The 14,539-nt window shown below is 44.2% G+C and overlaps 1 protein-coding gene across 1 annotated transcript in view; it reads right to left on the bottom strand.

Moving 5' to 3' along the window:
* The window catches only part of LOC147449076 (transcriptional adapter ADA2-like), a 77,257-nt gene extending 75,865 nt beyond the window's left edge, over positions 1 to 1,392 (bottom strand). Inside the window, exon 1 of the mRNA XM_086521629.1 lies at positions 1,269 to 1,392. Within this exon, the coding sequence (XP_086377755.1) occupies positions 1,269 to 1,312 (44 nt within the window). The 5' untranslated portion in view covers positions 1,313 to 1,392. The remainder of the gene's footprint in view (positions 1 to 1,268) is intronic.
* Between the last annotated feature and the right edge of the window lie 13,147 nt (positions 1,393 to 14,539).

The following is a 14,539-nucleotide window of genomic DNA, read 5'->3' as shown; positions in this document are numbered from 1 at the left end:
CATTGTCAATCCTCCTTTCTTAGAAAGCTCTTAGCATACAAGTCTATCTTGATGCCTATCAAGGATGCCATCCCATGATATTTCCGTCTTAAACATCCATTTGACACCCATTATCTTTCTATTTGAAGCATGGTCACCATGAAACACGTTTCGACTGGTCCGGTTTTGCGCCTTGAAACATTTCACTGATCAATTGAAACACATGTCGTTTCACTTACAACAAGTTACCATAGTTTGAGGTTTTAGGACCTTTCAGAATTTGTATATACACATTTCGGTCTCACGTTTCACCGTGCTCTATTTAGGCACTGAAATGTTTTCGCGGTGACGCTGAAATTTTGAAGGCATGTCATAAAAGAACCACTACTTTGCAGTAAATTGAAGGTGACTCTTCCTCCATGGCCATCTTGCAGGGAGGATTCGAGGAACACTAGAGATAATTGTGTTCATTAAAGCACGATTCACTTTTGCAATGCAGAAGGTAAAAGGTTTGCTTCGTGCTGATCTCCCTCCTTGCCAAAATGTTATGTCCACATCATCACAAAGAAGATCTATTGTAGGACACATTTGAGAAGAGTGCCCTTGACTCCAAGCAAAGAGGGCTCTTTTGTGGTTGTGTCCAGACTTGAGAGAGGTAGTTTTTACTTTTAGAGGCATGTGTATCGCATGTAGACCGAAGCCTGTGAGATGAAAATAGTGTGGAGTATTAAGCCCTTAAAAGCAAATGTTCTACACACACAAGAATCGCCAACACACTTGGGTTCAGAAGGCCAAGTCTATTGTACATTGGAATTCTTCCAATGTCCTGCTTTATTGTCGTCATCATTGCCAATATTTCCGGTGTTATTTACTTCATTCTCAAATCACCAACCTTCGTTTCACCATCACAGTCACAGCTTTTGCAGCAGAACTGTTCCTAAGTGCTCAAGAGGTCTAAGTGCAGTGGATTGCCTCTGAAGGTATGCAAGAAGTGCCGCAGACAGTAACCACAACAAAACAGCTAAACAGTGGTCTAAAACTCGGACAGATCAGATTGTAAGCTCAGCTTTGCAACAACCAGAGAGGTAAGCACCCCCTTTCCGCAACTCTAGAAGCAGTCATGAGCTTGCTAGTGTGGTGTTGAGCGCGCGCGCGCGCACACATACACACACACTATCGTAAACGCTCACACTCGCATAACGCTCACAATTACCAGCAATGTCTATGGACAGCGTGACTGTCCTCAAAGAAGCACGCAGAGAAGAGAACAGATAGAGGGAGGAACAAACCTGCTGTCTTCGGCACCTGAGGCCGGCGCTCTGTAACGACCCATTAAGCTCGGAGTTGTCGGTCGCAACAGCCGTCTGAGAGGCCTTGAGAGAGAGAGAGAGAGAGAGAGAGAGAGAGTTTTAACGTCGTAGGAAACTATCCCAAGAGACCTTAAAGACAGAGAAGGGGGAAAAAAGAAGATTAATAAGGCCAGGTTCAGACGAGGCGGAGGAAAATGGTTTATTGAAATGGTGGGGGGCCGACATAGTGGTGGCCCCTAGTACTAGTGTCACGATACCCCTATAGTATTGCACGAACATTTGAATTACATGCATGGCATGTTATCGTCGCAGGGGAATACGCGTCGGGCTTCACCACAGGTGAGCTAAGTTCACATCCGACGTACTTATGGCCCTGTCATGCAATACTACTATTTTGCTCTCGAGCTCTGCTGCAAGCTGCTCCATTGACAGAAATCAGCTCTCAAGATCTTTCCATCCGGAAGTACAGCATCTTGTGATGTAGACAAAATAGGCGAAATACTAATACACCCTCTGTAGTAAAAAAGCGCTTCAGCAACAATTTACTGCAATAGTATTGGCCCCAGAACCTTATCCAATGGTCTTAGCTCATGTGATGAGGTAAATCTCTGCCAGACGCAAGGCGTGTGTTCTACCACCGTCGTCCACATTTCACGCTAGAAAACTGTGTGGAGGTGCTTCTCTTTCCGGGGGGGGCAGGGGGGAGGGTCGCTTGTTTTTTGGTGGGTCTGAAATTTGTTCTACTTTTTCCAGCTCAATGGGTGTGTGCCATGAGGGACACACGTCCCTTGCTTTTTTTTGTTGTCGGCCCGCCGTCTGAACCCAAATAGGGCAGCCCCATACTCAAACAAATTACGTGGCAAAGTGGCATAGTACATTTGTTGATGGGGTCAGTTGTTAGCAGGTGACCTCCTTGCTATTGGGTTTCAAGCCCAAGTTTGCGGGAACATGCCCTATGGCATGCAAGCCATCAGTAGAGTTTGGAGTTGAGTTTTGCATGGCAGCCTTTTTGGCTTTATATTGTAAGGTGTTTTTTTACAATAAAACATACAATATAGTGTTTATGTTCTATGTCGAATCTCTCTTTCTCTCTCGCTTCTCATTCCTTCTCTGTAGTTGCACGCCCTCATGCCATGGCTCCTGCTCGCAAAGCATTCTCCATAGTCGAGATCCTACAACTGGTATCAGAGCCTTGCTTGGCCTCAGCTTGACCACATTGCCGGAGCAACCGCTTGTGGAAGAGACGGGGAGGTCATCGACCTATAGCAATTCAAGCACAACTTGCATCAACATGTTCTCTCTGGCAGACTAGTGAATTCTTGACATTCAAGCATCGGGCAATGTTGCTTCTGTTGGTCACTCTAGAGAAAAACGCCATCGACGTGTTGTCTTCATCTGTTACAAAGCTCGAATTTCTTCTATTTTTACTGCTTTAAAGTTATTTACCTCCTTTTGGCTTCCATTAAGAGCCTATTCAGACCACCCTCGAGCTCAATAGTGATATGGTATTAGCCAAGTCCTAAAGTAGCAACAACCGCTTTTTGGGAAATACTACTTGCTCCGAAAGTTGATTGGCTTTGAATTCTGCCAATAGGCTGAATCTTGCCAAACCCTTTAGCTTCTAAAGCAAATTTCTGCAGAATCTCAATACGCTATCTAAGATGCATGCAAAGACAACTGGAGACGAATACAACCTCTCTGAAGGTTAAGCCGGTGCAATAACCAACAACACAACCTCATTACCAGGCTTCTTAAAGACTTCAACATGGCGTCGAAAGTCGACAAGTTCAATGGTTACGGATTTCATACTTGGAAAATCAAAGTGAAGGGCTATCTGATGCGAAAGAATCTATGAAGCGTGGTCAAGCCCCTTTCAACCGACAAAGCAGGCACATCCGCTGCAGTTACGAGAGTGCTATCTACCGAGAAACAACGCAAGGATGAGCAAGCATTAGGTATTATTCTGACATCTCTCAAAAATGACTTTATTCATTGTTTGGATGACGTGCGATTTTCTAGTGCTGCCTAGGTCAAGCTAGAGAAGGTTTTTGGTGCTAAAGCTAAGTATTCAATGATGAGTCTAAAGATGGAGTTGTACTCTCTTGCTATGCGTGCAAACAAAAACATTACATCTTTAGCTAACAGACTGAAGAGTATTAAAACTCAGCTTTGTCTATGTCGAAGCCCTAGTGCCATAAGAAGATCTCATAGCCGTTTTGGTAAAAAGTTTGCTTGATGGATTCCATCCCCATTCCATCCGATTTTCACTATTTTAAAAGAGAAAAATCCATTGCCCTCCTTGGATGGTATCATCAATTCATTGCAGGAAGATGAAAAAAGGCAATTCTCCCATTATTCCTAGTGCATATACAATATCCCTTGCAGTATCCCCCACCAGTTCTTCTCATACTCCCAATTCCTATGCAATCAGTAATTGTGCTTTTACGTCAGCTTCATCCCGACCATCCATTGGTACCAGGTCTTGTGTTATTTGTGGGCACAACAATCATCAGACAAAGGATTGTTTTAAGAAGAATCCTTGTATTCAACTATGGTAAGACAAGTCATCCTTCAAATAAGTGCTTTTAAAAGGGTAAAAATCAAATTCATGTGATTGATGAATACTTTCTGTTGACAGTTATGTTCTTTAGATTAAATCTTTTTATGCTTTTCCTAGTCAAAATAAATTGTATGGGTTATAGATACTGCCACACATGAGTGGTAAGACCTCCTAAAAAGACTAGTTTTTGTTCAAGTCCTATTTTTGTTCTGCTTCTCATGAGGTTCTTGGGCACACCTTAAACCCAGGTTTGGAAGTCAACCAAAAACTACATATGTTGGTAGCTAAATTTTGACATGCACCCTATCTGTTTAAGGGGGGGTTTACTGACGCAGCACCAGGTTATGGGTATACCAAAACCCCTGGTTGTGAGAGAACCTAAAACTCACGGTTGACGAGTACACCAAAAACTCGAGATATCATGAGAGTGATGTATCTAATTCGGGCTTGAGGGGGGGATTGTTGGGTTTCAAGCCCACGTTTGTGGGAACATGCCCTATGGCATGCAAGCCATCAGTAGAGTTTGGACTTGAGTTTTGCATGGCACCCTATTTTACTTTATATTGTAAGGTGTTTTTTTAATAAAAAAACATACAATATAGCGTTTCTATTCTCTGTCGAATCTCTCTTCTCGTTCCTTATTTGTAGTTGCACACTCTCACAACATGGCTCTTGCTCGCAAGCATCCTCCATAGCCTAGATCCTACACTTGCCCCATGAGAGAAGAAGGCCCCCTTGAGTGTCCGCTCAAACCTGCAGGCACACCAGGTGGAGTCAATGAAAAAGTCAACGTACCTTTTGCACAATGTTTATGAGCAGTAATCGGTTGCAAAAACCTTTGGGTGATGTTGGGCGACCTTACCCCCCCCCCCCGTTCTGCAAGCTTCATTGTTCATGATGTGGGCTACCAGGTACGCTAACAAAGCATGTCCACCAGCCTGATGTGACATGATGTAAGGAAAGCAAGCAAAGGGATTGGCTACACATCAACCTAGGGCTATCCGTCCACTCTAGTGTAACATGGGCCTTACTTGGCATGCTTAAGAAGTAAATGGACTAATTGTAAGCAACTTCTTATGTATGGGTCCTCTATGTAGCAACATCCTTTCATTGTGGGGGGGGGGGGGGGGGGGGGGGTTAATATTTGTAATGCCCTCGTGGCTTTTGCTTGCATAGAGTACGGGAGCATACAAGATTAGATAAAGTTAGTTTTGTTTGGTCTATGGGAAACTCATCTTAACATTGTGAGAACAAAAGGATAACCATTCTACTATTGCAGCTTATGGTGGGTTAATCGAATTAGCATCCATGATAAGTAGAGTACTCAAAGGACGAAACTAGAATTGCATTAAGATGAACTAACTCATAATGTGTACAAGTGAAGCTCCTTATGTAGGAGTAGAAAAGGCAACTAGGGCTAGTACACCATAAAACAAGTCAAGATACCTCCAAGTTGGCCCTTGTCATTGCAAGGTGACCTTGAAGTATGGGGAAGTTTTGTTAACTCTCACGCACATTCCTATCACCTACAACGGGCATTGTATTATTTATTTGATAGAGTTAGGTATCGGGCTTGTCGGTCCAATAGGAAAAGGTAAGAGTGATCACCGATGAGAGGCGCACTCTAACTGGAACATTCAAGGGATTAGTTGGCTAAGCATGTGCGCCGAGTGTGAATGGGGCGAGCTCATATAAAAGTCAACTAAACTTAAAATTCACTCATTCTCTCATTTGTGCAATTGAAGAGTGCTCTTGCTCCATCTCCATCTTCTTCTTCTTCACCTCTTTGTGTGTGTGTGTATGCGTGAGAGAGAGAGAGAGACTGTGTGTGTGTGTGTGATCGAGCATTGCGACGATGGCATGGCGGCGGCGAAGCGGTTGAGCACGACGTAGCGGCGGCTCCTTCTTCTTCGCGGCGATGAATCCTCCACAACAGCAAGCGTAGAGCGGTGAGTGACACACCATCGCCATCTTTGAGCTTACTAATTTAGGCTAGTTGCGTGCTTGGAGCCATTTGTGGCTCGCACACAGTGTATTGGCAAGTTCCTTGCATTGACACATGCAACAAACGCGCACATTTTTGGCGCCGCTGCAGGGGAATGCCATACACTAAGCTTGAATGGCACTCTGTGCTTCTTTGTGGTGCAATTTCAATAGTAGGAAAGGTAGGGAAGGAAGGTGTGTGTATTGAGAAGAAGGATTTTGTTTTGCTACTGTGTATTTCTTTGTTAATGAAGTTTTGAAAGGTACTGTGTTTTCTCTGTGAGAGGTGTTAGTATTAAGGTTGTTAGTTCTGTGTAATGTAAAGTACAATAAGTAGAAAGTAGATCTGTTAGAGCTAATGAAGTGTGTTAGTGTGTAACAGTAGGTGTACTAGTTGTAAGTAGGTAGGTAGAGTGTGTGTGTGTGCTCGCGCACAGGCCGCGACGACCTTATCCCAAAAAATATATAAAAAATAATATATATATATATATATATATATTTTAAAGGTAGGACCGGGATCGGGAATATCTCCGAGACCCAAGCCCAAGCTCACGTTCAGGCTCAGGCCTCAGTCGCCCTTTAAAATTACGTATTTTAGCTTCACACATAGCTAAAAATTGATTTTTTTGAGGACCAACGGAGCTTCAGGTGACCGAACGTTGTGCTGTAAAGCACACCGCGACCCTCTGAGTGATCCGCTTATTTTGAGCTATCACACATTTTAATAAAAAAACCGATCATTAAAAACATTAAAAAACGAGTGAAAACGGACGCCTAAAAAAGTAAGCGATTAACCTTCGAGGTTATGTGCCGACGCTTGTAGGGTGCCAAAGGCACATGCATTTGCGCTCTGGTCGTGTGCTAGAGATGGCGGAGCAACTAGAGAGAATTTCGACTTACGCGAGTTCTCATTATCCACCTACCTTAGGTTCGGGGCCCTCGGCGGGGACCCAAGGTAGTACAAACCAAGACTCGAACATAGCGGCTAGTGACTCTTCCTCTGACTACAACGTCATGGAGGGTTTCCCAATGCCTAATTCCGATAGCTCAAGCCAAAACATACATGCCATGGGCCCGCGGTCCGGGCCGAGCGTGCTTCGCCGCTTGAAGGAAACCTTTAGTAGAGCCACTCGCTCCGAACATGGAGTTAATGATGTAAATGAGGGGGGTGGGAAAGTAAATTCTCCATTCAGGACCAACATAGAACCCTATGACCTTAGAGAATGTGCACGTGAATACTCCATTCACTGCACCCCCTGACTCTTCAGAGCTATTCCCCTCCGAGGTTATATTACCTGATGGTAGAAGCCTTGCCGAAGTGCAAGAGGTTGAGCGGTATATCCTTGCAGCAAGGGAAAAGGAAATCGAGAGCTTACACAAGGCGGAGCAACGAAGAGAGTTAAAAGCGAAAGCCCCTATGTCAATATCCTTGCTAGGAGAGTAATCGAGTGCTCCTAACTTAGCAACTGCTAGGGGCAACCCCTAGAAAGCAAAATTGCATCTAGTTCAAAGGACACCCCTAGCACCTCAAGCTTAGATGGAGCGGTCCTAAATGAGAAATGGGAGTACGAACTACAAACGGAAGCTCTAACTGACCTATACACAGGTCACCCTATCACGTGGGTTGGTTAGATGTCCTACAATCCACAACGGGTGCTACTAGTGTGGAGGATCAACAACAAAGAGTTTGTGAGGTCATCCATAGGGTCATTGAGTTAGAGAGATAGAACAAGGGGATCCACATGCCTTCAACGGGTCTCATGAGATTCTTGGATACATGGAAGGCCAACCTTATCGCAAATGAAAACTCCCTCAGTAACTCCGATGGATCCTCCATATGTTGTTCCGCCAGGCGTCTCCATGCAATCTGAGCCCATAAGTGATAGCTTTACCTTTCCAAGTCTAGCTCATCTTTCCCTTGATGACACCACGGCTACCATGCCTACCCCAATGATGGGCATGCCGAGAAACACGCCATGGACCTCATTTGTTAGTAAAGCACCACCACATGGTAGCTCAATGCTTGCAACAGTACCTACAAGTGTGTACCAATCGTATACACCCATGGGTCCTCGTACTCATGTAGTCCCTACCCCTCCCATTGTTTCAACAACCTATGCTCCACAACCACAACACCCAAATTCTTATTTCCATGGACCATACCGGCTAGCATTAGCATGTCACATCCGACGTCTGCTATGTCTAGGGCCACACATATGAACTTTGGGCCACCACATGGTACAACATCGTATCCAACGTGGAACCCAAGGGCTTCCTATGTGCCAAGCCCAATGCCAATACCTACTCCACATGTAGTCTCTGGAGCGCCTTCACCCACGGTACCTACTCACTTAGGTGACTTGGCAACATTTGCTCAAGCTATCGGTCGATCTATTGCTGAGAATATGCGTAACATGCCTGATAGAGAGCCTAGAAGTAAGGCAGTACAAATAGCCAAGCTCACACAAAAAATTAGTGGAGACGGGGATGTAAGAAATCATATTGAAGTGTTTGAACAAACATGCGATTCTCTAGGAGAACACAATGACCTGCATAAGAGTAATGCTGTAAGCCTAACCTTGAGTGGGAAGGCTGGGGATTGGTATAGAACCCTAAGGGTGGAAGAAGAAACGATTTACCCTACTCTTAGGAGACTGTTCTTAAAAGAATACATACGAGAGGGAGTGCTTTGGGGTGTAGCCTCTCAGCTCCAGAAAGCCCAACGAGAGGAAGGAGAGTCGGTGAGAGACTTTATTAGTCGCTTGAGGCATTTGAATTCTCGTTGTAATCCAAATGAGCGCTTCAATAAGAATCAATTGCTTGATAGATTCATTAGGGGATTGCGACATGAGGATATCTACAATGGCCTATTCATTAGAGGTATCACCACTTGGGAAGCAATCACCACCAATGCGATCCAATTGGAGGATAATTTAATGATTCAAGGAGAAAGAGTGTCTATTGAGCCTAAATCTATTAGCTCGCAAGCATCAGGGTATCAGCCAATGACCTTAAAGCCTATTGCTAAGGAGCCAAAGATATCTGAGATGACTTTAGCGAATCTCACCAAGGCTATTCAAGAGAGTCTTAGAGACAATCATGCTCCGCAAAAAAATCATATGTATCCAAGAACAATGGTGCTCAATATGCTATGGACCGCATAGTACCAGTGAATGCCCTACTTTTAGAATAAAATTCAATGGGAATTGCAATGCCTGTGGGAGGTATGGTCATCAAGCTAAGGATTGCATAGTATTTAAGCCCGTGATGGCCAATAGACCAACCTTAGCATGGACAGGCACACCTCGAGCGCCTGCAATGATGCTGGCCCCACCTCTTGAACAAACCTCACAACACATGGTCCCTAGGGCCCAAAATGTTTTTCAAACAACACCCATACCACCTCCAGTGCTAGGACCGCAACCACCACATCCGAGAATCACATCTGTGAATCAAGTGGGTTGTGAGTCATCTATTGCTTGTTTGGAAGGCTGTGAGGAAGATATAGATCCTAATATTGCCTAGGGGATGGATGTGCTTGAAGAAAGTCCACAATACTACATGGAGGACTATTGGGGACAAGTCAAACCTGTCTATCAAGTAGCTGCTCTTGCGGCAAGAGGCCAAAATATCAATTACACTGCTAAGAGACCACCTCTTCAATGCTATGAGTATGGAGGTCCACATCGTGTAGCCGAGTGCCCTATTAGGCTACAAAAGAACGCCACGCTAATGCAAACCAATCAAGCGAGCACGTCTACAATGCCGATACTCATGTGTAATCGATGTGGCATAGATCATTTGATTGCCCAATGTCCAAATAATCCAAATGCACCGAAGATCACGCCATTAAACTTGATTGAGGTTACCGAGGAGCCATCACAAAGTACACCTGTGGTACCAGTAGACGTACTCACACGATCGATGCTCCAAAAACAAAACTATATTCTTGACGAAAGAGACACGGCATCAATTGCCCAATCTCAGAAAAAGAAGAAAACACGAAGGAAGAGATCGCAAAAAGCAGCGAAGTCAGACCCCAGTTCAAAGACCAACATAGGGACTGGTGACGACCCCGTATATATGAACGACACTGAAGAGGATTTTGATTCAGGTGAAACCATGGAGACCAGAATGTCCACTAAGATAGAAACCAACAAGGAAGATCTTCATGAGCCACAATGGCAGGGATCCAAGAAGAAGATAGGAACTTATCTAAACCCTACAGAGGAGATTGAGCGAGTCAAGCAATTAAAGAGTTTGGTAGAAGATACCCAAAGGGATCTAGAACCAGCACCTAGGCAGATCCAGATTACAGACACCATGTTCCCTGCGCAACAACAACCTCACCAAGTCCATAGACCCTTAGCCATACCTAGTGTCATCCAAGAAGAAAGTGACTTAAAGTCATGGGAAAGTGGACGTACTCACTTCTTGATGGAAAGAATGTTTACAGAGGGACTACCTGATCATATCGAAGAAATGGAGATCCCATCTTCCCCACGTCAAGGGACTGAAGTCCAAAAGGTGCCGTTAAACATTGCCAAATTGATGGATTTCATGTCTTCAGAAGTTAGAACCACCATCATGTCCAAACTATATAAAGACCCTGAGCTAGTCTCAGCTCTTCGAGCCTTCCTCAATGGAGAACTAAAGTTTGGGCTACCACAACTTGCATAGATGGATGGAGCTGGGGAGATGCCAATAGAGGAGGAACACTTAGATCCACAACCCAACCTAGATGAGAAGCTTGTTGTAGAAATACCTATTTGTCTTGCACGTGCAGGTCCATCTTCTTGGAAGACAACTCTTCTAATCTCCTCAACCCTCTCTAGTTTAGAATGATATTTGGATTCATTAAAGTGAACATCATTGCTGCGGACAACCTTTCTGGATTCGGGATCCCAAAGTCTGTACCCATCTCACCAGAATTACCATAGCCTAGAAAGATGCACTTTCTACTCTTTGGCTCAAGTTTGTTCCTAAATTCCTTTGGAACGTGAGTATATGCCTCACAGCCAAAGACTCTGAGATGCTTGTATGAGGGCATTTTGCCTTACCATACCATCTCTGGCACTGAATCCTTCTGCAAAACCTTGCTAGGAGATCTATTTACAAGATGAACAACTGTTGATACAGCTTCAGCCGAAAACCCATTTGGCAGCTGTGCATTAGACAACATACTTCTGACCTTCTCTTGTATGGTCCTATTCATCCTCTCAGCAACACCATTTTGAGGAGGATCGTAAGGAGCAGTAAGTTCACGTTTTACACCTTTTGACTCACAAAAGTCCTGAAAGGCCTTTGAAACATACTCTCCACCATTGTCAGTGCGTAAGCATTTAAGCTTCTTGCCACTCTGATTCTCCACAAGTGTCACAAACGTTTTGAAAACACTAAACGCTTCATCCTTGTGCTTGAGAAAGTAAACCCATACTTTCCTCGAGTAATCATCTATAAATGTCATAAAGTAAGAAGCTCCCCCTAGAGATAGGTTAGGCATAGGTCCACACAAATCACTATGAACAAGTGCCAACTGTGTATCTCTTCTACTGCTTCTATGCTTATGTGGCTTCTGTGTTTGCTTACCATACCGGCAATGTTCACAGAATTCAAAATCATTAAATGAAAAGCCAGGCAAATAACCAGAACGAGACAAGATTTCCATTCCCTTCTTGGACATATGTCCTAACCGGCTATGCCACAAAGAAACGTTCGGCTGCTCGGTTACATTGATTACATTTTTAGAGACATTTGATACATAAATCATGTAAAGTCCTCCAGACTTTACTCCATGTGCTACTGTCATAGAACCCTTGGATATCTTCCACATGTTCTGTCCAAAAGTGGTGACTTAGCCAGCATCATCAAGTAAACCTGTGCTGATCAAGCTCTTTGTAATTGCGGGAACATGTCTCACATTCTTCAGCGTGAAAGAAGAGCCATTCTGAAACTTCAATTGAACATCTCCAACACCTAAGATCTCACATGTCTGCCCATTGCCTAGCCGAACATGATCTTTAGTGGTCACATAAGAGGTAAACCACTCCTTGTTTGGAGACACATGAAGTGATGCCCCTGAGTCTATAATCCAATCACTCAGTGCATTTCCATCAGATGCTGTAAGAAGAGCTGAGTCCATTGTATTCTTCAAGAAGTAGATGTCTCCTGAAACTAGACTGTCATCCGCTGCAACAGTGTTTGTCACATTTATTTCTTGAATCTTCACTGAGGACTTGTTCTTCTCACCATGGTCTTCAGCTTTCTCTTTGACTTTTTCTGCTTTCCATTCTCTGCAGTCTCTTTTCATGTGACCCTTCTTGCCACAATGGTAGCATTCTATGTCACTCTTGCCTTTAGCACTGCGGGACTTGCTACGAGACTGATTCCTCTTTCCACCTTTGTACTTTTCTTTGGTCCTTCCCCTGACAACTAAGGCTGTTCCTTTGCCTTTTTCCATTGTCTTTTTATTGGTTTCTTTAGTAAGCAGACTTCCTTCTACACCTGCTATGTTCAAACCATCTGGAGGTGCAGAATTACTCAAAGCTGTGCGAAAAGTGTCCCAACTTTTCGGCAATGTGATCAACAGGAACATAGCTCTAACAGGTTCATCAAACTTGACACCTTGAGCTGACAACTGACTATAGATTGTGTTGAATTCATTCAAATGATTGGACATAGGTGTCCCTTCTTTCATCTTCAAGTCAACAAGCTTCTTAAGCCAGTATACATGTGAAGCTGCACTCTGCTTCTCATAAAGATCACTCAGCTTTAACCATGCTTGATAAGCCGACATCTCGTCCGCTACATTGAAGTAAACGCTTTCTGCCAAAGTCAGCATAATGGTAGAAAGTGCCAATTCATCCATTTCGCTCCATTCATCCTCGTCCATATCTTTTGGTTTTATCCCTTTGAGCTTTATAGGTTTTATCTGCTTCTTTTGTACCAACACGTGCCAAATCTGCTGCTTCCACAATGGGAAATTGGTTCCATCCAGCTTCTTGATATTGTAAAGAGCAGTGTCCTGTGATCCAGCCATAGCTAGGCTTCACAGTAGTTTACTTTCCTGGGAAAAATTCGGCAGAGTTTTCCCTGTAAACTGACCTCTGAACCAATATCAACCTGTCAAATGAACCAAGAAAGCTTCAGATTCTGCAGAAATTTTGGCAGAGTGTCCTTTGTAAAATGGCTCTGGTGTACTAAGAACAGACCAAAAAACAGCTCAAAAACACTGTCTCTCTGACACTGTAAGCTGTGGGTAAACCTGTCCTGCACCTGTACTGTCTCTGACTGTCCTGTCACTGTCCTGTAAGCATAGATTGCGACAATGCCTCAACGGCAGTAAAGCAAAGATGCAATCCCAATTGTCTAACTCACAGTCAATACATCCTTGCTGCCTATCTAAGGGTGCTCGAGGGATCGCTCCAAGACCTGTATCACCGAAAGGATCTCAACATTCGAGAATCCTCGAGCTCAATAAAACCTCACTCGACCGTCAACAAAGGCTGCAGTAAATCTGACAGTACATAGACTTCACACAAAGTCATACATCCACAAATTTCCCACTGTATGCTGTAACCGCTGCGGCGGTTGTTTGCTACGTGACTCACAGCTAGCAAACCCTCAACAGACATACATCATCTCTGACAATACATCCCATGTGGAAGTACCTGCAATGTCAGGATGAAATCTGGAATATCAGCAAACACAAGCTACCTGATGAACTAGTGGATGTCGCCTATAGTCTGTGTGTAGATGCGCTCGTGTCGTATGTGACACGCCTCCAAGAACTGTGAGCCGTCCTTGGATGTGTAGATAGCCACAAATCAACACTCTGGGAATGTCGATATCCTCAGCACCTGCAATCGTAGGCCGAAAACCCCAAATTTGCAGAGTCGGAATTGCACCCGCTGAGACCACGTAGTCGAAAATGGCATGCGCAGACCTTTGTCGAAGCCGAACGGTGGCCGAGATGACCTCAGAATGAAATTCTGACAACACCAAGCCCTTTGGATCCTCCCACGAGATTTGGGACCGTGTCTTCGCTTGTCGAATTTCACTCCAATCTGAGTTGGTGCCTCTAGCCTCCTGCAGTACTGCCCCGAGCCTCGATCTGAGCTCTGATACCGGTTGAAGGAGTACGAGCGGAAGTGCGACGCGAGAGAGAGTGCGAGAAGAAGAGCACGACGATATGGTGAACTCGCTCTACTGTAATGTGTAGAGCATAGTGAGTTCTTATTAGGTTTTTACAAAAGAATATGTGTACATACCTGGCGGCCCGCCCACTTACCTGGGCGACCACATTGGGCTTTATACCCCAACAGTTAGCATGTCCAGGAAGGTCACTCTAACTCAGATAGCAATGAAAATTGACAACCAGGTAGAGATGGGGGTGATAATCAGTCACCAAGCATCAAATTAGCAAAACCAATACCAATTAGTCACAAGAATCAATCAAAATGGGATTCAAATATTGAATATGATGGAAGTCAAAAAATTGAGAATTTGGGTAAACTTAGGGAAAATAGAGCCAAAATTGAAAAGATTCTACCAATGTGCTAGGATAGGCTATATGAACATGCCGACCAAGTCTCATCTTAAAATATGACCAAACATGGATCACGATCCATATACCCTTTTCAAATCTCAGAGCCAGAAGCAAGCCATCAGATCCCACATGCCATTTAAAGCCTGACCCTGAAGTTTC

This window comes from Adiantum capillus-veneris, chromosome 10 (genome assembly GCF_014529385.1).
Source record: "Adiantum capillus-veneris isolate H3 chromosome 10, ASM1452938v2, whole genome shotgun sequence".
Taxonomy (NCBI): domain Eukaryota; kingdom Viridiplantae; phylum Streptophyta; class Polypodiopsida; order Polypodiales; family Pteridaceae; genus Adiantum; species Adiantum capillus-veneris.
This window is presented reverse-complemented; position numbering and strand designations above follow the sequence as displayed.